The sequence below is a fragment of the Mustela putorius genome, unplaced genomic scaffold (genome assembly GCF_011764305.1).
Source record: "Mustela putorius furo isolate JIRA1106 unplaced genomic scaffold, ASM1176430v1.1 tig00003853_pilon_pilon_pilon, whole genome shotgun sequence".
In the NCBI taxonomy this organism is placed as follows: domain Eukaryota; kingdom Metazoa; phylum Chordata; class Mammalia; order Carnivora; family Mustelidae; genus Mustela; species Mustela putorius.
In genome coordinates this window covers 588,316-609,393 of record NW_025422005.1, presented here as the reverse complement: position 1 = coordinate 609,393, position 21,078 = coordinate 588,316, and the positions used below count along the sequence as shown (strand labels likewise).

General features: G+C 61.6%; 2 protein-coding genes across 6 annotated transcripts; one reads left to right on the top strand and one right to left on the bottom strand.

Moving 5' to 3' along the window:
- LOC101676420 (cyclin-dependent kinase 11B) lies at nucleotides 1-16,564 on the top strand. Of its 4 annotated transcripts, none has more exons than XM_045063537.1 (20): nucleotides 1-128; nucleotides 1,194-1,317; nucleotides 1,850-1,965; nucleotides 2,839-2,966; nucleotides 4,016-4,154; nucleotides 10,331-10,467; nucleotides 10,952-11,074; nucleotides 11,361-11,456; nucleotides 11,530-11,694; nucleotides 11,972-12,034; nucleotides 12,493-12,668; nucleotides 13,037-13,127; nucleotides 14,223-14,344; nucleotides 14,576-14,681; nucleotides 14,928-15,049; nucleotides 15,126-15,233; nucleotides 15,311-15,427; nucleotides 15,543-15,691; nucleotides 15,775-15,893; nucleotides 16,059-16,564. In XM_045063537.1, the coding sequence occupies exons 2-20, from the start codon at nucleotides 1,207-1,209 to the stop codon at nucleotides 16,547-16,549; spliced, it is 2,679 nt and encodes an 892-aa protein (XP_044919472.1). In that variant the 5' UTR covers nucleotides 1-128; nucleotides 1,194-1,206; the 3' UTR covers nucleotides 16,550-16,564. The 4 variants fall into 4 exon arrangements, with proteins under 4 accessions (XP_044919472.1, XP_044919474.1, XP_044919473.1 ...); XM_045063539.1 differs by having other exon boundaries at nucleotides 15,775-15,964; nucleotides 16,059-16,291; XM_045063538.1 differs by lacking the exon at nucleotides 1-128 and adding an exon at nucleotides 191-412.
- An 811-nt stretch (nucleotides 16,565-17,375) lies between these two features.
- Nucleotides 17,376-20,682, bottom strand: MMP23B (matrix metallopeptidase 23B). 2 transcript variants are annotated; one of them, XM_013050383.2, is made up of 8 exons: nucleotides 19,534-20,682; nucleotides 19,077-19,288; nucleotides 18,856-18,995; nucleotides 18,624-18,791; nucleotides 18,112-18,276; nucleotides 17,927-18,037; nucleotides 17,696-17,822; nucleotides 17,376-17,608 (listed from the first exon to the last, which is right to left on the bottom strand). In XM_013050383.2, exons 1-8 carry the CDS (start codon nucleotides 19,690-19,692, stop codon nucleotides 17,434-17,436), a joined length of 1,257 nt encoding a protein of 418 aa, XP_012905837.2. In that variant the 5' UTR covers nucleotides 19,693-20,682; the 3' UTR covers nucleotides 17,376-17,433. The 2 variants fall into 2 exon arrangements, with proteins under 2 accessions (XP_012905837.2, XP_004781399.2); XM_004781342.3 differs by having other exon boundaries at nucleotides 19,077-19,216; nucleotides 19,534-20,675.
- Between the last annotated feature and the right edge of the window lie 396 nt (nucleotides 20,683-21,078).

Genomic DNA, 21,078 nt, shown 5'->3' with positions numbered 1-21,078 from the left:
CCGTGTGTCATCCGCCGGCGCCGGCGCAGGAAGTGGCGACGCTGCTGGCGCGCGCCGGGCGCTGTTTCTCCTCAGGCTCCGGGACCGGCGGCGGCGGCGGTGGCGGCGGCGGCGGCAGCGGTGCAGGGGTGAGTGGCGGAGGGCCGGAACGAGCGGCGGGCGCGGCCAGCTCCCTGGCCTCTCCGTCCGGGCGTCGCTTCCCGCCTCGTCGCCCCGCGCGGAGCTGGGGTTGAGGCGGCGTCGGGCCCGAACCCCGGCTCGTGGCGGCTGAGCCCCGGCGGCGAGGGTCCCGGCGTCGCGGCCGCGTCGCAGCGCCCCAGCCCGGCTCCCGGACCCTCCCGACGGCCGGCCCGGTGCGCGCGGAGGGTCTCATGGAGCCCCCGGCGGGGCTGCCGTGAGCTCTGGCGGAGAGGTAACCGGGGCGAGGGCGCGCCGCGGGCCGTCGGGGATGCCCCGGCGACGGCGGTCCGAGCGCGGGCGGCGCTGCCCCCGCGGGGCTGTGTGTCGGCGGCGGCGCGGGCCGGGCCGGGGCGGGGGCGGGGCGCCGCGTCCTGACGGGCCGGGGCCGGGGCCGGAGTCGGGGCGCCGCGTCCTGACGGGCCGGGGCCGGGGCCGGAGTCGGGGCGCCGCGTCCTGACGGGCCGGGGCCGGGGCCGGAGTCGGGGCGCCCGCGTCCTGACGGGCCGGGGCCGGGGCCGGAGTCGGGGCGCCGCGTCCTGACGGGCCGGGGCCGGGCCGGAGTCGGGGCGCCGCGTCCTGACGGGCCGGGGCCGGGGCCGGAGTCGGGGCGCCGCGTCCTGACGGGCCGGGGCCGGGGCCGGAGTCGGGGCGCCGCGTCCTGACGGGCCGGGGCCGGGGCCGGAGTCGGGGCGCCGCGTCCTGACGGGCCGGGGCCGGGGCCGGAGTCGGGGCGCCGCGTCCTGACGGGCCGGGGCCGGGGCCGGAGTCGGGGCGCCGCGTCCTGACGGGCCGGGGCCGGGGCCGGAGTCGGGGCGCCGCGTCCTGACGGGCCGGGGCCGGGGCCGGGAGTCGGGGCGCCGCGTCCTGACGGGCCGGGGCCGGGGCCGGAGTCGGGGCGCCGCGTCCTGACGGGCCGGGGCCGGGGCCGGAGTCGGGGCGCCGCGTCCTGACGGGCCGGGGCCGGGGCCGGAGTCGGGGCGCCGCGACCTGACGCGCCGGCCGTGCCCCCGCAGCGCCCTCACGCCAATGGGGGATGAGAAGGACTCCTGGAAGGTGAAGACGTTAGATGAGATCCTGCAGGAGAAGAAGCGGCGGAAGGAGCAGGAGGAGAAGGCGGAGATCAAGCGCCTGAAAAACGTGAGCCGCCCGGTGCGACGTGTCCCGAGACGTCGGTTCTCTGCGCTCGTTGTCCCGCGGGAGCAGCGCGTGCGGACCCCGCGGTCTCCGGGGCGCGCCCGGCCGAGCCCGGCGAAGACGTGCAGGCGCGAGCCCAGAGCCTGCGTCCAGGCGCGGCGGACTCGCCCCGCGGTGCTCGTGCGCCGGACACCGCGGCGCGCTCCGTCCGCGCGGGCCGCCCTGGGCTGAACGTTTCGTCTTCGTCCCCTCCCGTGCGTGCGGCGGCGGCCGGAGGAGCCGGGCGCGGGGCGCGTGTGGCCGCGGTCGGGCGCGCGGACCCGGGCCGCTCGGCCTGCAGTGGAGTCGCTGCGGCGCCGCGCTGGCCCCGACTTCCCGGGTCAGGCCGGGTTTGCAGAGCCCCTCGGCTCCGCGAGCGCCGGCGGGCAGGGGCGCGGCCCTCGGAGCGGACGGGAGCGGGCGGGAGACGGGGCCGGAGACGGGCTGCCGCCGGGACGACCGTCCCTGACAGGGAGCGACTCTCTCCTTGCTTTAGTCCGATGACCGCGATTCCAAGCGGGATTCCCTGGAGGAAGGGGAGCTGAGGGACCACCGCATGGAGATCACGATCCGGAACTCCCCGTACCGACGAGAGGACTCCATGGAAGACAGGTGGGGGCGAGGGGCTCGGCCAGGAGGACGGGCCAGGCCGCACGTGCTCTTCGCTCGGGCGGGCTGGGTCGCACCACCGGGCTGGGGGCCCCTTGGGCTCTTCTCCGCGTTACTTGGGAAACGTCTGTAGCCGTGACCTCAGGTGTGGCTCCCAGTCGAGGCGGACTCTGTGTGATCGCCGCCTCCTCACCCGTCTTAGGAGAGTTCGCCGCGTGTGTATCTCTTTTCTCGCACTCCGCCTTCAGTTAAGCTCACGCCAACCACAAGCTACATTTATTCATTTGTTCACTTATTTGTAGGGATTTTTATTTATATTTTTGATTCGTTCTTGTACACATGGTCAGCACCAAATGATCCATCATCAGAGAGTTAAAGCCAGCGTGACCGGGAAGTAAGGTACAGAGACCTAGATCAAGTCTTCTGGGGTTCCAGTCATGCAGGCGGCTGAAGATATTGTTGAGGGGCCCTCTGGGGTCATTAAGCTTTCTTAAGATTGTGATGCCTGTATCTTAACACCTCTACTGAGACGAAAACGATAAGGTGTGTACGTATGTATACGCGGAGTGTGCGGTTTCAGGTACTTGTCCGTACTTGTGCGGTCGTGGTCACGGTAATGAACATGTCCATCGCCCCCTTAGCTTCCCTGGGACGGACTGTTCCCTGTGGATGTGGATTTTTCACTTACACTTCTGATCTGAGTCTGTATTTGATAATCCGTTTTGGCTTAAGTTTAATAGCTAACAGTGCTTCAAATGGTGGGTCAGATGGAACTCCTGTGCTCTGAAGGGTGCGTCTCTGGGGCGGAGGAGCTCCGCAGCACCCCGCCTCCCCGCGTGACTCTCGAGCATGATGTGATGCTGTCGTGTATTTCAGAGGCGAGGAGGATGACTCTTTGGCTATCAAACCTCCGCAGCAAGTGTCTCGGAAAGAAAAGGCTCATCACAGGAAAGATGAAAAGAGGAAAGAGAAACGTAGGCATCGTAGCCATTCAGCAGAAGGGGGTACAGAAGTTTTTCTTGTTTTTACCTTTACTTCTTTTTGGTACCATGTTCAGGTGTGGTGTGTTTCCTGGATCACGGTCTGCTGATTCATCCAGAGGACAGTTGAAAGAGAAGAGAAAGTAAAAATTTTAGCTGAAAGCCTAAATTTATTATAGATCATTCCAAATAGCTGTATCATTTTTCTTCTGGTGTCTTTTTCTCCTTCTTACATTGTTGTGGGTTAGTTCGTTTAAATGTAATACTATGTTAATTCGACAAATGTAGGGGATTTGTATGTATTTTTTATAGCGATCCAGTGTTGAATTACCTGAAGAAAGAAAGATCTTTGATCAAGTCCCAATGAGTTTGGTCTCCCACCATTATTAAGGGTTCTTAGGGTGTTGGGAAACATGGCCCCGGCACCAGCTTTAGGTGTCATTGTTACAAAAGCAGTTGATGTGCGTGGTTTGTCACACAAGATGGAAATCCACCAGGAGCTGAGCTCTGTCCTGTGTTCTTTACGAACGATGCTGGTGGTGGTGCTTAATTACAGAACTGGTGTACAGCTGACCCTTGAACAGCACGGGCTGGAACTCCGTGGTCCGCCTGTCCATGGATGTTTCCTAGTAACTGCAGGACGGTGCCGTAAATGCCCTTTCCCTCCTTGTTTCTCCGACAGTAATCTCTTGGATGTAGCTCATGCAGTTGTTAGAGTACGGTAGGGAACACATGTGACACAGAAGACACGTCGTCAGTAAAGCCTCTGGTCGGCAGTAGGCTGTTCGTAGTCGAGTGCTCAGGACTCATACTCACCCTTGGGTTTCCGGCTGCGTCGGGGCGCGTGTGCCCCCGCCCTGTGTTCAGGGCTCAGCTGTCATCCAGTCGTAGGCTGTTTAATACAGAAAGGTGAAGGGCAGGGTGAAGTTACAGTTCTCTTCAGTGGCCACCACCTTATCTCCCCCTGACTTGGAGGCTCCACGTCATTCATTAAAATGCTTCTCTTCACTGTGTATTTGCACATTATGTTTTGGGAATTGGGCCCCTTTGCGTGACCCTTTGTTTCTCCTTAGGGAAGCATGCCAGAGCAAAGGACAAGGAGCGAGAGCACGAGCGCCGGAAGCGGCACCGAGAGGAGCAGGACAAGGCTCGTCGGGAGTGGGAGAGGCAGAAGAGGAGGGAGATGGCCCGGGAGCACTCCAGAAGGGAGAGGTGAGGGGACACATTTTTAAGGAGCCCAAACGGAGCGCTCCTGGGGATAGCAGGCTGTCAGAGTGGCAGAAGAGACCATCTTGACACATAGTGACCTGGCAGCATAACCCAGATGTGACACGGAAGTGGTTTATGGGCCCAGAGTCCCAGTGCAGTGAACCTGGGGTGGTGCTTGTCAAGAGATTTGTCCTGAAGGGATTAAGGTGATTCTTTTTTTTTAAAGATTTTATTTATTTATTTGGCAGACAGAGATCACAAGCAGGCAGAGAGGGTGGGGGGGGCCGGGCTCCCCGCGGAGCAGAGAGCCCGATATGGGGCTCGATCCCAGGACTCTGGGATCATGACCCAAGCTGAAGGCACAGGCTTCAACCCACTAAGCCACCCAGGCACCCTGGGATTAAGTTTTTACTGTACCCCAAAGACAGAAATAGGTGTGAATCTTCCTGAGAAAAGATCATGAAGGGAATGGAACTCTGGGTGTCGGTTTCTCCGGGTGGAAGCTGCTGGGGAAGGTGCTCAGGAGCCAGGCCAGGCCAGCAGTTGCCTGAGATTCCGTGTAAGAGTGTGATGTGGACCTGAAGGAAGGGGCATTGCTGGCAGGAGCTGGGTGTGTGATAGGAATTCAGACAAAGGAATGAAGTTTTGGGGCCAAACGCCTGACCGTGGAGAGGGGAAGGAAGATGGAGGAGGGAGAAGGGATCTTCCTGGGCCTCTCAGCTGGTGATGGAGCAGGAGGAGCTGTAAATACTCTGAGCTTGATGCGTCAGGGTGGGGTACGCCTCTTGAGAGGACGGGGCGGGGGTGCTCTCTCTCTCGGAGATAGCCCAGTGCACGTATAGGAGTTCTACACCCAAGAGAAGTCTGGTTAAGGGTGATCTCTGCAGAAGTACTTACGGAGTGCATGGTCTGTACCAAGCTCTGTTCTAGGTGGCCTAAGCCAGGAAAACTAAGGGAACACATCGCTCGGGGTTCTCTGAAAGACTGTAGACTGCAGGTTACACTGCAGTTCTTTCAAACAAAACAAAGGGAAATCCAAAGGCCTGGGAGCTGAGACACCAGACTCTTGGACCTTTGTCTCCAAGTATACCTCTGTGGGCTCAGATTCCTAGAGGAAAGCATCTGTATAACCCCAGATCTGTTCATAAGGGCCAGATATGAATAAGAGGGCCACCTCTGTCTCTTGAGGTCATTTCCAGAGAAAGCTTGGTGGCTGGCCTGCTACAAGGAAGGGAGAAGTCGGAGGGGGGATATTGCGGACATTCAGGGCGAAGGGGTGAACTGAGAGAACTGAGACAGGTATGAGAAGAGCCTTTGTTCTCGTGGAGGTGGTGTGGGACGAGGCAAACAGAGTCTTCAGGTGAAGGTCGGCGATCACGAGGTGAGCGGAGCTTTGTGGCCAGGTTCATGGCGAGCATGTGAATCCCCCACGTTTGCCCGGCTCTGCACTGACTCTGTTTAGGATGGGCTGACCGCGCAGCTGTGCACACACAGCGGTGACCCAAGGAAGCCAAGCTTGAAAATAAAAAACGTATCAGAAAAAAAGAGCAGTGGCCGCACTCTAGTCGGGAGACGGGAGACGGAGTTCACAGATTAGCACAGCGTGTTACCAAACAGCAACTAAGAGGAAAAATGAGAATCCAGACTTGCTACAATGTGTTACCCGAAATGTCCAGTTTTCTCTCTCTTCTTTCTTTCTCTTTAAGATTTTTGTTAGAGGGCCGGCTGGGTCATTTAGTCGGTTAACTGTCTGCCTTCAGCCCAGGGTCATGGGATCAAGCCCTGCGTTGGCCTCCCTGCTCAGCGGGGAGTCTGCCTCTCCCTCTGCCTGCTGCTTCCCCTGCATGTGTGCGCGCGCGCTCTGTCTCTCACTCACTCAGCGTCTTAAAAAAAAAAGATTTTGTTAGAGTGCCCCTGAAATATGTCCAGTTTTCTTTCTTTCTTTTTTTTTTTCTTAAGATTTTTATTTATTTATTCAACAAATTTCACAAGTAGGCAGAGAGAGGTGGGGAAGCAGACTCCCCACAGCACAGAGAGCCTGACGGGGGTGGGGGGGCTCCATCCCAGGACCCAAAGCCATGACCCAAGCTGAAGGCAGAGGCTTTAACCCACTGAGTCACCAGGCGCCCCTGAAGTATGTCCAGTTTTCAACAAAAGGTTTTAAGACATAAAAGAAATAGGAAAGTGTGACTCTGTATGAAGGAAGAAAAGCGTCAGTAGAAACTGAGTGTTCCACATTAGCAAGGAACTTGAAATGGAGCAATAGAAATTAGGCTTTCTGAAGAATGGAGAGAATTAACAAAGGATGAACAGAGCCTCAAAGATCTGTGGGACTTGGGGCGCCTGGGGGGCTCAGTGGGCTAAAGCTTCTGCCTTTGGCTCAGGTCATGATCCCAGGCTCCTGGGATCGAGCCCCAAATCGGGCTCTCTGCTCCGCGGGGAGCCTGCTTCCTCCTCTCTCTGCCTGCCTCTCTGCCTGCTTGTGATCTCTGTCTGTCAGATAAATAAATAAATCTTTAAAAAACAAAAATCTGGGCGCCTGGGTGGCTCAGTGGGTTAAGGCGCTGCCTTCGGCTCAGGTCATGATCTCAGGGTCCTGGGATCGAGTCCCGCATCGGGTTCTCTACTCAGCAGGGAGCCTGTTTCCTCCTCTCTCTCTTTCTCTGCCTGCCTCTCTGCCTACTTGTGATCTCTCTCTGCCAAATAAAGAAATAAAATCTTTAAAAAAAAAAAAAAAAATCTGTGGGGCAGCGTCTGTTCTGCCCACACCCATGTAATTGGCAGTCCCAGGAGAGAAGAGCGAAGCAGCACGAAGATGTTTCTTTAAACAATGCCCAAGAACGTCCCAGATTTGATGACAAGCATTTATCTACACATCCTAGAAGCTCAGTACCCCAAGTAGGATTCATAGAGTGACATGACAGTGAAACTGGTGAAAGCCAGAGAAAAATCCTGAAAGGAAGCAGGAGAAAAATCTACATAGAAGGAGGGCTTCAGTGCGATTGCTGGCTGACTTCTCAGAGTCAGTGGGGGTCAGAAGGCGGTGGCGTGGCAGGCCCCACTGCCGAAAGAAAGCCTGACAACCAGGAATTTTGTGTCCAGCAAAATTCTTCTTCCAAAGTGAGGGGAATAAGAAAGATAAACCAGTGGAATTCATTATTAACAAGACCTGCCTTAAATACTCCAGGAAGACCTTCATGTTGAGTGGAAATGACAGCAGAAGGTATCAACTTCAGGAAGAAAAGACGAGCACTGGAAATGGTAAAGGCTCGGGTTGACGTAACAGAATCTACAAATGTTTCTTCTCACATCTTAGTTTCCATAAGAGACACAACTGCATGAAACAGTGATGGGTGAAATGCTGTGGTGTGACCCCGCGCGTGTGGGCTGCACGGAGAACAGGGAGGGCCCGAGCCGTTCTGCACGGGGCTCCGGCATTCCCTGGGATGAAGTCAGTCTGAGAAGATGCGCGCTGCCCATCCTGGAGCAGCCACGAAGAGCGGGACTGACTAGTGCAAACGGGACTCGGCAGGGTTTTCTGGAGAGCCTTACTTAAACCAAAAAGACGGAAGGCGTAAAATTCAAAGAGTAACAGGAAGCAAATTCAGCCAAATCCATAATTACGTGAAACGTGGAATGGTTTGTGTACCCCAGAGGAGAGGTTCTTCGACAGCAAAGCAAGATCCAGTACATTGTCTATAAAGAGAACCTCTTAGTCCAGGACAAAAATAAGTCAAAAGTAAACATACGGACAGAGATATCCCACACCCACAGCAGCTGCAGAGCGCAGGTGGCTCAGGCGAGACATCAGTTACCTGACAGAAGTCAGACCAGCGCCGACACAGGGCTTCCCGAGGACAGAAGCGTCCGTACAGCAGAAGGGAGTGATGGCAGCAAACGTGTACGTGCCTGACCGCTGACGGGAGAAGTGGGTCGTTCGTCAGTGCCAGTTGCAATTTCAATACCATGTTGTCCGTGTTGGCAGAACAACCAGAGAAAAGGATGTAAAACATCCCGACAGTGGCCTGCACGGGCTCGGTCTCACTGACCTTGCACGTGGCGCCCCACTGCCAGCTGCAGGCTACACACTCGGAAAGGGAAGGTCGTGCCGCGTGGATCCTGCGTGGGCCACACAGCAGGTTTCAGATCTGAGAACTGAGGTCGTACAAAGTATACCCTCTTCCCACAAAAGGGTTAAAGTAGAAATCAACACAAAGAAACAAACTTGAGGGAATCCTCAAATGTTTAGAAATCCCACAGTCCTTTTCTGAATAACCTATGGCCCAAATAAATCAAAAGGAAACACACAAGTGCCTGGGGGCTCAGTCGGTCAAGCTTCCAACTTGATCTCAACTCAGGTCTTGGTCTCGGGGTCGTGAGTTCAAGCCGCACGTTGGGCATCTCCCTGAGCATGAAACCTACTGGAAGAAGAAAAAACAACATTTTGAACTGAATGAAAACAGAAGCAGGATGCCCAGAGTTAGTGATGCAGAAAAGGCTGTGCATGGAGTGAAATGTTTTGGCTTTTAGGCACTGAGAACAGCGAAGTTGTCAGGTCAGCAGCCGAGCCTCTACCCTTAGCAGAAGAGACAGGCAGACTCAAACCAAAGAAAGCAGAAGGAATATCCACAGAATCCCAAACACAAAGAATCAGGCTCGTGGGGCAGGCGATGGGCGTATTTTGGAACTAGCTTGTAAAGTCGTTGCACGACTTCATAAGTTTATGAGAAATGGAATTCTCTGGTTGGATCTCCTGTTATGTTACAGCTTTTATCTCCCAACAGTTTGGACTCGGGCACTTAAGAATAGTTCCTAGAATCCCGGGCTTCTGCAGCAGGGCCCTCGGATGGGCCCCAGAGTCAGCACAGGCCCGGGGACTGGGCCGTGAGCCTTGTTCCGTTTTCGCCATTGTTTGTGCTCATTTCCGTTTGAGTATACTGGTGCGCACTTTCTTCTTTTTCAACGTACTGGCTCTTTTATATTTGGACATAACTGTAGGGACATGAAAGTTTACTGCATCTGGCCCATTTGCACTGTTTGCCTGTGTTGTGGGGCAGGCCGCGCGTGTGGTCCTTGGTGACTCGCCGCCTTCATGAAGCAGCTTCTGCCCACTGCCCTTCACATGCCACACTTGTGCCTGCTGGGCTGGCGGATCAGCCGGGGGTCCGTCTGCCACAGAATCCAGTGAGGAGGAGCCACAGGGCCCAGGCCTGCGTCCAGATCCTCCACACCTTCCGCAGGTGGACTCGTCCATCCTCGCTGTCGCCCCTGAAGACCTAGACCGCCATAAAGGTGGATGCAAGCTGTGCTGCCGGCCACGCCTAGCAGGCCCGCCAGACCGGCGTCCGGAGCACTGGGCTCATCTGCCGGCATTGGCTTTCTAACTCCTCCTCCTCCTCTTCTTTTTAAAAGACTCCATTCATTTATTTGACAGAGATCACAAGTAGGCAGAGGGGCAGGCAGAGGGAGAGGAAGGGAAGCTCCCGCCGAGCAGAGAGCCCAATGCGGGGCTCAATCCCAGGCCCCGAAGGTCATGACCCGAGCCAAAGGCAGAGGCTTTAACCCCTTGAGCCACCCAGGCGCCCCTTTCTTCTTCTTTTTTAAAGACTCTATTCATTTGAGGGGCGCCTGGGTGGCTCATTCGGTGAAGCCTCCCTCTTCAGCTCAGGGCATGATTCTGGCTTCCTGGGATCAAGCCCCACGTCGGGTTCCCTGCTTGGTGGGGAGCCTGCTGGGTCCTCTCCCTCTGCCTGCTGTTCTGCTGCTTGTGCGTGGGCTCCCTCTCTCAACCTCTCAGTCTCTGTCAAATCGATACAAATGTTTTACAAAAAACTTTTATTTGAGCGAGAGAAAGTGTACAAACGGGGGGGGGGTGCAGAGATAGGGAGCTCAGCAGACTCTGCACCGACCATGGAGCCTTTCGCGGGGCTCAGTCTCCTGACCCCAAGGTCATGACCCGAGCCCAGATCAAGAGTCTGAGGTTCAACGACTGCACGCCCCCCAGGCACCCCTTGCTTGGTTCTCTCGCATCTGTCAGGACGTGTGCTCTGGATATTGGTGGCTTTGAGAAAGCCTTTTATGGTTTGAATAACCTAAATGGGCAATTTCTAAATTTGAACAGAAAGCACTTGGGGTCAGAAAGGGAAACTGGAGAGAGCGTCGGCCTGTGCCCCTTACAGGGACCGCCTTGAGCAGCTGGAGAGGAAGCGGGAGCGAGAGCGGAAGATGCGGGAGCAGCAGAAGGAGCAGCGGGAGCAGAAGGAGCGGGAGCGGCGGGCCGAGGAGCGGCGCAAGGAGCGCGAGGCCCGCAGGGAAGGTGGGGGCGGGCGCGCCTTGTGGCTGGGGTGCTGCTCCCGGCTGAGCTCAGGGCCGCGCGAGTGACACTGAGGGACGAGGTGCTCTGGCCGGTGGCCATGCGACACGGGGGCAGGCCCTGGGGCTCAGCAGTTGAGCCTGACCGTGCGGTCCCTGGCCCAGGAAGGCCGTGGGCACTTGAGGTGTGCAGCGAGGGTGCGTGGCGGGGCCTTCCCGGGCCCGGCGCTGGGCCGCCGTTTCTGCTGCCCACACTGGCCCGGCACAGGCTTGAAAGGTGGGTCGTGGCCCCTTCCTTTCTGACCAATGGAGGGGAGTCTGGAAGGTCCTTGTGGGTCCTCAGGGACAGCCTCCAGCCTCTGTCACCAGAGCTATGAGCACACGTTCTGCGTCACCACCGGCAGGGGAGCGGCTGAGACCCGACCGGGGCAGGGCCCTGCTGGAGAGGGTGCCGCCAGCCCCGCCTCCCGCTGTGTTTTGTGCCCCAGTGTCCGCACATCACCGAGCGATGAGGGAGGACTACGGCGACAAGGTGAAAGCCGGCCACTGGAGCCGCAGCCCGCTGCGGCCGCCCCGAGAGAGGTTCGAGCTGACCGACGGCCGGAAGCCAGGTGCGGGCGCGGGGCCTGGCTCTCGGCAAACGAAGACGTCACGAAAACGTGCTTTTGTTGTGCAGTGAGATGGGCTGTAGGACTCCCGGAGCCCACGGTGGGCCCGTTGTTAGTGTGGAGCTTGTATGTGTCGGAGCCCCTCGTAGGGGGGTCGAGAGCTGTCCTGCCGCTCCGTGGGGGGCCGCGTGTCACCCAGGCCCCCGTCGGCCTCCGCAGGAAAGGTGCTGTCGGGTCTTGTTTGTGGTCAGACGCGTCCCGCGTTCAACTTTGATGGTTTGTTTCTAAGTGAAAGAAGAGAAGACGGAGGAGCGAGACCTGCTGTCCGACCTGCAGGACGTCAGCGACAGCGAGAGGAAAACCAGCTCTGCCGAGTCCTCGTCAGGTGAGCGCCGGCTCCGCGGCCGCGCCGGGGGCACTCGTCCCCGCTGTGCGCTTCAGCTGCTTTCTTCCCACAGCCGAGTCGGGGTCAGGTTCGGAGGAGGAAGAGGAGGAGGAGGAGGAAGAGGAGGAGGAGGAGGAGGAGGAGGGCAGCAGCAGCGAAGAGTCGGAGGAGGAGGAGGAGGAGGAGGAGGAGGAGGAGACGGGCAGCAACTCCGAGGACGCGTCGGGACAGTCGGCCGGTGAGGAGGCGCAGGGCTCCCACGGTCTCTTCAGGCTTCGGAGGGATCACTGGCGCCCTCGGATCAAAAATACTCCCAAATGGAAAATGCTTTGGTATCGGGGGTTCCCATAAGGCCCCAAAAGTGATTTTTTTACAGCGGTTCTTGCTTTTCGTTAGCTAGAGCAGACCCTTGTTTGTGCCGTGGAGGGTCTGAAGAGCCCTAGAAAGAGGCCGGGCCCGAACCCTCGGGCCCGGGCCTGCAGGTGTGAGCGACGGCCGCCCGCTCTGTCTTGCAGAGGACGTGAGTGAGGACGAGATGAGCGGGGACGGCGAGCGCAGCGAGAACCGCGTCCTGGTCGGTGAGCGGCGCCCCGCGAGGCGGTCCCTCCGCTCCATGACCCTTTCCAAAGCCCGCAGGTCACCGTCTCCTGTGCGCGCCCCTCGCCCGAGGCCCAGGCAGCCGGCTCCCTGAGAGACCCGCTCGTGACCGTGGAGGGCCGGCATCCCCGAGTCCTCGGCATCCCCGTGGCTTAGACACGGCAGGGGGCGCAGCAGCCGGGCTGGGCCCTCGGCCCGAGAGACGAGTCCCGGCTGTGCCGCCTTTGAGCCCTGGCTCCGGTCAGCGGCTCCCAGGCCCCCGGCTGTGCTGGTGAACCCCCGGACCCCAGTGCCCTCTGTCCAGAGTGGTGGGGTACACACATCTGGGGTCGCCTCTGCGGCTCTGGCATGCACTTGGTGCCCCCACCCCACCCCAGAGCACGAGAGGGACGATGACATTGCTTATTCCTGGTTCCACAGTTGGGTTTAACGTTTGAAGTTCCAGAGTCCCGATTTGACCGAGACTCCGGAGAAAGTGAGGAAGGGGAGGAAGAAGCCGGCGAGGGCACGCCACAGAGCAGCGCCCTGACCGAAGGCGACTTTGTGCCCGACTCTCCCGCCTTGTCACCCATTGAACTCAAACAGGAGCTGCCCAAGTACCTCCCTGCCCTGCAGGTCCGGCGTCCCTGCGCCCTAGGGCTGGCTCGGCTTGGCCGACGGCGGACGGGGCTGGGGGTTGAGAGTGGGGCCTCTGCTGTGGGCACCTGCCACACAGGGCAAGGTGCCGGGGCTTTGGCGGTGTCATCCCTGGTGTTATCTTAGCGCAGAGCAGGCAGACCGGGCCGGGCTCAGGAGGGCGCTCCCGGGACCAGGTTTTGTGGCAGGGGGTTTTATTTCTTGATCCAGGAGCGCTGCTCACTGAGGAAGCCGGGCGGGAGGGCCGCTGGGCAGCGCCCCCAGACACTTGGGGGCAGGGCCTGCTGCCCCAGCTCCGTGCCGGTGTTAGCGCGGCCGCGGCCTCCTCACGGCCTGCTTCCTTCCAGGGTTGTCGCAGCGTGGAGGAGTTCCAGTGCCTGAACAGGATCGAGGAAGGCACTTACGGGGTGGTGTACAGAGCAAAGGACAAGAAAACAGGTGCGTGCGGTGTCGCGTGGTCCCCCAGGGTGGGGCAGGGAGACGTGGGGCAGGAGCAGGGCGGCACAGGGAACCTCTCCTCGGGCAGGAAGGAGTCTCTCCTGAGGAGCACTGGGCATTCCCACCGCACTTTCTCAGGCCTGGCATGTTTCCCCTGCACGGTCTTGCTGGGCCCACGAGGACTCTGGGAGGGAGGCAGGCCGGGCGTTCTGCCTAAGCCACAGGGAGCTTGCAGGGACTGAGATCCAAGCCCGGGCCATCCTCGCCCTTGGCACCCTCAGAGTCTAGGTCATTGAACACACGGTTCCTACCCTCCTGGGAGTCTTCCCTCCACAGATGCCCAGTCACGGCCTCGCCTTACCTGGCGAGCACCAGCTTAGGACTCCCGGGCCCCTGAGCAGTTGACTCCTTGATGTCTGTGGAGTCCAGAGGTCAGCCTGACCGTGAGGCTCGGCTGCTTGCTTGTGGCAGCAGGTGCCTCGGCTCCAGGGAGGGGTGTGGAGTCCACTTCGAGTGCTAGCACCTGAACAGGTGCGTGAGCCGTGGCCTGGAAGCTTCCCTGGCACCGCATCTGGGTCTTGGAAACTCGGAGGCCACTTGAGATCCTGAGACCCTGGCGAATGTTTCTGTGTTGGGATGTTGAGGTTCGCGGTGTCTCCTGGCGAACCACAGCAGGGTCAGAGAGGATGGGAAACCCTCACCTGTTTGGGAGGAAAGCTGGTTTGGAAATAGGCCTCGTGTTTCGTTCAGGTTTGGGCTTTTTCTCTTGGTGCGGATGTGAGACATCCGTTAAAACAAGACTTCTCGGGGCACCGGGTGGCTCAGTGGGTTGAGCCTCTGCCTTCGGCTCAGGTCATGATCCCAGGGTCCTGGGATCGAGCCCCACATGGCGCTCTGCTCAGCGGGGAGCCTGCTTCCTCCTCTCTCTCTGCCTGCCTCTCTGCCTGCTTCTGATCTCTGTCTGTCAAATAAATTAATTTAATTTAATTTAAAAAAAAAAAGACTTCCCTGTGCACAAGAAGCCCTTCCCGAGTCCCAGCCACGTGCGTATGTGTGGAAGGAGGTGTCCTCAACCTGCCTCCCAACTGTTTTCAGATGAAATTGTGGCTTTGAAGCGGCTGAAGATGGAGAAGGAGAAAGAGGGCTTTCCGATCACCTCTCTGAGGGAGATCAACACCATCCTGAAGGCGCAGCACCCCAACATCGTCACAGTCCGGGTAAGGCCTCCCGGGCCTGTGCCCAAGGGCAGCCTGGGGGTCGCGCTCACCTGTGTTGTGCAAAAACGGAGTCTTCGTGGCCCCGCCACATCAGCCCCTTGAAGGTTACCACACCTGACCCCAACAGGTCCCTGCTATCTGCATGTGTCTAGGCCCTAGGAGTCCGCGGTCACGGGGCTGGGGCCGAGAGGGGACCCCCAGGTGACCCACCCACTGGCTTTTGTCTCTCAGGAAATCGTTGTGGGCAGCAACATGGACAAGATCTACATCGTGATGAACTACGTGGAACACGACCTCAAGAGTCTGATGGAGACCATGAAGCAGCCTTTCTTGCCAGGTGGGGCCCGTGGCATGGCGGGCACGGCCCCGAGTCACTCCTGCAGCCGTGGCCCTCTGGCTGCTGTCCCCCAACGGGAACCGCCCACCCTCGGGCCACCTGGGCTGCAGGCATGTCCCTGACCCTGTAACTGAGGCGCGCCCCTCAGGGCTGTGCTGAGCCAGGCGCGTTCGGATGTGCCCTGGAGAGCCTGGTCGCTGCCGAGGCAGGCAGATGACCCAGGGCCGTGACCCCGCTGCCCTCTAGGGGAGGTGAAGACCCTGATGATCCAGCTGCTGCGCGGCGTGAAGCACCTGCACGATAACTGGATCCTGCACCGGGACCTCAAGACCTCCAACCTGCTGCTCAGCCACGCAGGCATCCTCAAGGTGGGTCCCCGCAGCTCCCCCTCAGGGCTGCCCACACCTGGGCCTCAGTCCTGCCCACAGTCCTTGGTCCTTTCAGGTCGGGGACTTCGGGCTGGCAAGGGAATATGGGTCCCCTCTGAAGGCCTACACCCCTGTCGTGGTGACCCTGTGGTACCGTGCCCCGGAGCTGCTGCTTGGCGCCAAGGTGAGTGTTGGGGGCTGGGGGACCTGACCTGTGCTCGCCGCCCATGCAGCCCCCTGAGCGCACCCCTGGCCCCCCAGGAGTACTCCACAGCTGTGGACATGTGGTCGGTGGGCTGCATCTTTGGGGAGCTGCTGACCCAGAAGCCACTTTTCCCTGGGAAGTCGGAAATCGATCAGATCAACAAAGTGTTTAAGGTGCGTCTGTGGCTCCTGCCTGCCAAGTGCCCCGCCTGGTACATGCTGGCACCCGGGACCGGACCCTCCCGTGCAGACCGGGGGCCTTTCTGAGACCTGTCTGTCTGTCTCTCAGGACCTGGGTACCCCCAGTGAGAAGATCTGGCCCGGCTACAATGACCTCCCCGCAGTCAAGAAGATGACCTTCACCGAGTATCCCTACAACAACCTCCGCAAACGCTTTGGGGCGCTGCTGTCAGACCAGGGCTTTGACCTCATGAACAAGTGTGTGAACCTGTGGGCGCAGCCCCTCCCCCGTGCCCTCACCCCCACCCCCTGCTGAACGCCAAGGGCTCTTCTTCCCCCAGGTTCCTAACCTACTTCCCTGGGCGGAGAGTCAGTGCAGAGGACGGCCTCAAACATGAGTATTTCCGAGAGACCCCTCTCCCCATCGACCCCTCGATGTTCCCCACGTGGCCTGCCAAGAGTGAGCAGCAAAGGGTCAAGCGTGGCACAAGCCCACGGCCCCCAGAGGGAGGCCTGGGGTACAGCCAGCTGGTGAGGGGCCGGGCTGGCAGAGGAGGGAAGATGTGGGGGCTCCCCGAGGCGAGGCCGGCCCGGCCGGGGCCCCACAGTGCCACTTGCTCCCCAGGGCGACGACGACCTGAAGGAGACCGGCTTCCACCTCACGACCACCAGCCAGGGGGCCTCGGCTGCGGGCCCCGGCTTCAGCCTCAAGTTCTGAGGTCTGGCGCGGAGCCCACTCCAGCCCCGTGGGGGCCTCCCAGCAAGACATGGCCGGGACCAGGGTGGGTGCCGGAGGCAGCACACGGGTCCAGACCCAGGCCCTGCTCTGCCTGGACGCAGCTGCCGCAGGCTGGCGTGGACGCGGGTCTCCACCTCGAGTCTCAGGCTGCCCGCCTGGTTCGCTTTTCCACGTTGTATTTCGTCTTGGCTTGTAAATTTGTAGAATTAAACCACATTTTTCTTGCTGTGGAAGGAAAGGCTGTATTTTTTCGAATGTGTCAGACTTGCCGTGCGGGGAGTGGAGGGGGCGACCATCAGAGGCCAGTGCGGACGGCGCACCCTCGACACACAGCGTCCCGCGCTCGCCGCCGGCAGACTGGCCTCAGTGTGGAGTGAGATCGGGGCAGGGTTTTTTCTACTCTTAATCTTCAGGCTCCTGCTTCACACCTTCTGACCCTCAGTCAGGGCATCCATGGCCCCGGGCCCCTCAGAGCCGGTGTGCAAGCTCTTGGCTACGGTGGGTTTTGTACAAAGTTGTTAACACGTTTTAAGATGGCAGTAAAACGTTCTTGGAGGAAAGCTCTGGCATGTCCTTCCACAGCTGGCCCCTAGTGGACGAGGCCTGCCCGCGTGCTCTGGGTGGAGGCCAGGGAAAGAAGGGCGGCCGCGGACCCCGTGCTGGCTGGGCTCTTCCTGGCCTGCCAGGTCTCGGGCTCCTGGTCTAGCAGGACCGGGCGTCGCTGCGGCCAAGGGGGTGCTTGCCATTGCCCGGGGTGTCCACCAGCTCCGCTCTGTCCCTTCTGTTGGCACCAGCAGCTCCTCCCCCAACTCCGGTGTCGGCCCTCGCTCTCAGGCCTCACTTGCCCCAACCCCCGTCCCACTCCTTTGGCGGCCTTGCGGGCACAGCGGCCTGCCCTCCTCGGTCTTCCTGCCTCCCGCGCCCCTGAGCAACCCCAAGACACTGCCAGGGACCCCGGGCTGCGTGGGCTCAGCCTGCTCTCCTGGGGATGCGCCGCATTCGCACGTTCGCTTACTCCAATTCTCCGGGAGAAGCCCGCCGTGGCCCGGGCCTCTGAGGGCCGCATCCTCACCCTAAGGAGCTGTGGGGAAGTTGGGGTGTCCTGGCCCCAGGCTCCCCACAGGAAGCGGAGCACAGGCCGAGCAGCCCCACCCCGCAGGCCCCAAGGCTGGCCTCCCTCCCTCCCAAGAAAGGCGCGCAGACTTCAGAGAGAAAGTGCTTTATGAGCGGCCTCGGCCTCGGCCTCGGCCCCGCGGGCAGCTCAGCTGCGCACTCGGACCCGCCAGGAGTAGGTGCTGAGCACGCGCTGCCGCCGGCGCACCACGCACGTGTAGGTCCCCTCGTTGATGGCGTTGGCGATGATGCTCAGGTGCGCCTCGCCCAGTGCCAGGTAGCCGGGGTAGGAGAACTCCAGGGGCTCCTGGTCCTTGTACCAGCTGCGGGGGGCAGGGCACGGGCTGGGCGGGGTCCTGGGTCCCCGCCGCCCACCCTCGGTGGGGAGGGCACAGGGCCGGGCCACTCACTACACTTTGCCTTTCTTGTGCAGGATCTTCTGGCCACAGCGGAAGGTCACGTTCCGGCCCTCGGGCACCAGCCTGGTCTTGGTTCTGGGCGGCGGCGCGGTGGCAGCCACGGTGGGGAAGGGAAACTCTGCAGAGCGGCGGGAGGGGCCAGGCTCATAGAGGGCCACAGCGGCACCCTCCCCCCGCCCCACCTCCGGCCAGAGATGGCCAGCAGCGGGGCCGCGGCCTCACCGTAGCAGAAGTCACAGCTGCTGGGGCAGAGCCTCTTCATGAGCCTGCGGCGGGTGTCGCAGAAGCCCCTCCGGGCCCAGGATGTGCACACAAAGAGCCGGTCCAGGCAGCCTGCAGGAGGTTGACCTGGCCTTAGGCCTCCCTCCCGCCCGCCTGCCTGCCCGCCCGGCCCCCACAGCACTCACCGTACAGCCGGTGCAGCCCCCACAGCTCGTCCTGCGACAGCGTCTTCCAGCCGCGCAGAGTGGCATTCAGGTGCATGAGTGCCCGGCCGTGCTGCGAGTGCATCAGGCCCAGCGCGTGGCCGATCTCGTGGGCCGCCACGTGCACCAGGTCGGTGAGCCAGACGCCTGCGGGGCCCGCGGGTCAGCCCCTCGAGCCCCGGGCCAGCCCTCCCCACTCTGCCGACCATGGCCTGCCGGGGCTGCGGCCCGTGGAGCCTCCCTCAGCACAGCCATGGGAAGATAAGAATGTTCCAGAGGCAGTGAGCTCGGTCCCCAGGAATGCAGCTCCAGCTCCGTCTTCCCGGCAGCAGGGCGGGGGTGGGGGGAGCTCAGGGCTCCTGGAACCCAGGCCCACGGCCTCCTCCCAGCCTCCCCCTTCCCCTCCTTGACCCCAAATCGCTGCCTCCACCCCCGAAGCCCTCCCGCTGTGCCCGCCCTGGTGCAGAGGTCCCCGCAGGACTCCAGGCCACCACCTTTCTTCCAGCTGTAGCGCGTGGGGCCCAGGACCCAGTACTCGCTGTCGTCAAAGTGGATGCCGCCGTGCGGAGGGAAGAAGGCGTGCGCCAGCTCGCCCGTCGGGCCGTCGAAGCAGTGGTGCAGTGTGGACACCAGGCAGTCCGTGTGGTTGACCGGGTAGAAGCCTGGGGGAGCACAGGGCTGAGAGGGGGCCACAGGGCCAGGTGGGGGCGGGGGCACGGCGCGCACCTATGCGGAGGTCGCTGGGCTGCTCAGGGGCCACCTCTCGGAAGCTGAAGGGGGACACGTCACTCCACATGCGGAAGGCGGTAGCCAGGCCCCGCCGGGTTTCGCTGGGGCTCAGCAGGTTCCGCGGGAAGGAAAGGATCCTGGGATGGGGGTTAAGGTTAAGGGTGGCGGCAGGGCTAGGGCAGCTCCCCTGCGCCCACCGTCCTGGGCCACCGTCACACCTGTAGGTGAGGTTGAAGTGGCCCCAGCGCAGCCTGGCTGGGGTCAGCGTGTAGCGGCGTCTGCGGGGCGCCTGGAGGGGCGGAGGACCGGGTCCTGGAGTGGCGAAGACACGCGCCTGGTCGGGCGCAGCGACGGCCCCCTTCAAGGAAAGCGAGCGCACGTGGGGCCACAGCAGGGCCACGCCCCCGTCTGGAAAAGCTTGGAGAAAGAACTAAAGAAAGCAGGCGGGTGCGTGCTTCAGGGGGCCTTGAAATTCCCTCCCTTGGTCTTTCTGCGAGTTCGGGTTTCCAGCCGGTTTCCAGCCCGGCCAGCGTGCTGCTTTCACAGCCCGGAAAAGGTTACGAACCACAGCCCAGGTCGGACTGGGAGGAGCTGGAGGCCCGATGCTGGCTTCCCCCCCCCGCCCCCACCCCGGGGGACACGCAGGCTCTCAGACTCTGCCACACCCGCTCTCACCTGTGCCCCGCTGGCCCCCAACCGGGCGGCAGGGGCCCCGAGCCGGGCCAGCAGCAGGAGCGCGGGCAGCAGGCACAGGGCGCCCAGCACAGCTTCCAGCCGGCGGGCCTGGACTTGGGCCCCCGACGCCGCTGAGGACATGCAGGCCCCGAGGCCCATGGCGCCTGCGGATTCACTGTCGGGGCCTCGGGCCCAGTGGGGCTGCACGGGGAGGCGCTGTGAGCGGCTCGGGTTACAGGGAGGGGTGCTGGGGGAGGTGCGTGCCCCTGAAGAGAACCAGCTGGCTGGCCGTCCCCGCTGTCAGGACAGTCCTGCCGCCAGCCTGGGGTGCAGACCCGGGGCCTGTGGGTCGGTGGCAGCAGCCTGGGCAGGGCCTGCTGGGCGGGGTCACGTGGGGGCTGGGGACGAGGAGGGCCGGCAGCGAGAGAAGGGACAGACGCCAGAGGCTCCGGCGGAAGGGTAGGCAGTTGGGGTCCCGAGTCCTGCTCTTCCACCGGGTGGAGCTCCTCCAGCTCCCTGACCAGCGAGCAGGCTCTGTTCTCGCCCACTCAGGACCTGTCCCCTGCCCCAGCGGCTGCCTGACCCAGGTCCTGGGGGGGTGGGGGATGAGGAGTGTGAGTACTGGGCGCTGGGGGCCGGCAAGAAGCAGGGTCATGGGGACAGCACCGCAGAGGCCCAGGCTGGGGGAGCTGAAGGCAGCAGACCCTACGGAGCTAGAAGGGAAGCGACCGAGGTGCGGGCTTTGTGGGAGCAGGGAAGCCCCGGCTGGGGCCAAGGTCTGGAATGGGCCTGGGTTGGGGGGGCCAGGGGATCAGCATCCTGAGGCTGGAAGCCTCGACGGGGCAGCCTGCGGGCTGGAGCAGCTGAGCCAGGTGGGATTGTTGGCGGGGGCTCCTTGGGGCCGGGGGAACTGGGTGGGAGGCCTGAGAGGGCCAGAGCAGACCGGGACTGGTGTGGGGAGGGAGCAGAGGAAGAGGCGCACCGCCAGACCAGGCCGGGGGGGCTTGGCACTCCGTGTTCTCCATCCAGGCCTTCTGCCCAGAGTGACAGCGGCACACCAGGCCAGCAGGGTCAGTGCCAAGTTGCCGGTGGACAGCTGGGAGGCTCTGGGGGAGCATTTCGGGTGGTTCTTGGAAAGCGCCCTGTCCGGCTGCCGAGCCCAGTGGAGAGCTGCACCCCCACCCCCACCCCCCCCCCGCTCTTCATGGCGGAATATTTGCCCCAACAAACGGCTCCCTTCTGCCCTGGGTCTGCCTCCCCCCAGGCCCTATTCTGGCCTACCACGCTCAAGGGTTGGTAAGACCCTACCGGTGCCCCCCACCCCCCGCCGCCCGAAACCCCTTCCCCAACTCCCTGCTTAGCAGGGACCCCACTGGCCGGGAGAGAACGGGGTCAGAGACCACCTCACAGCCCGCCGGGGAAGAGAAAGGGGCAGTGCGGGCGACGCAGCAGCGGGTCGGGGGAAGCCCACAAGCGGGGCGGACACCGGGACTCATGGCGGACACCACGTCCCCAGGCTCCATCCTTCCGCGGCCCCGGGCCGGG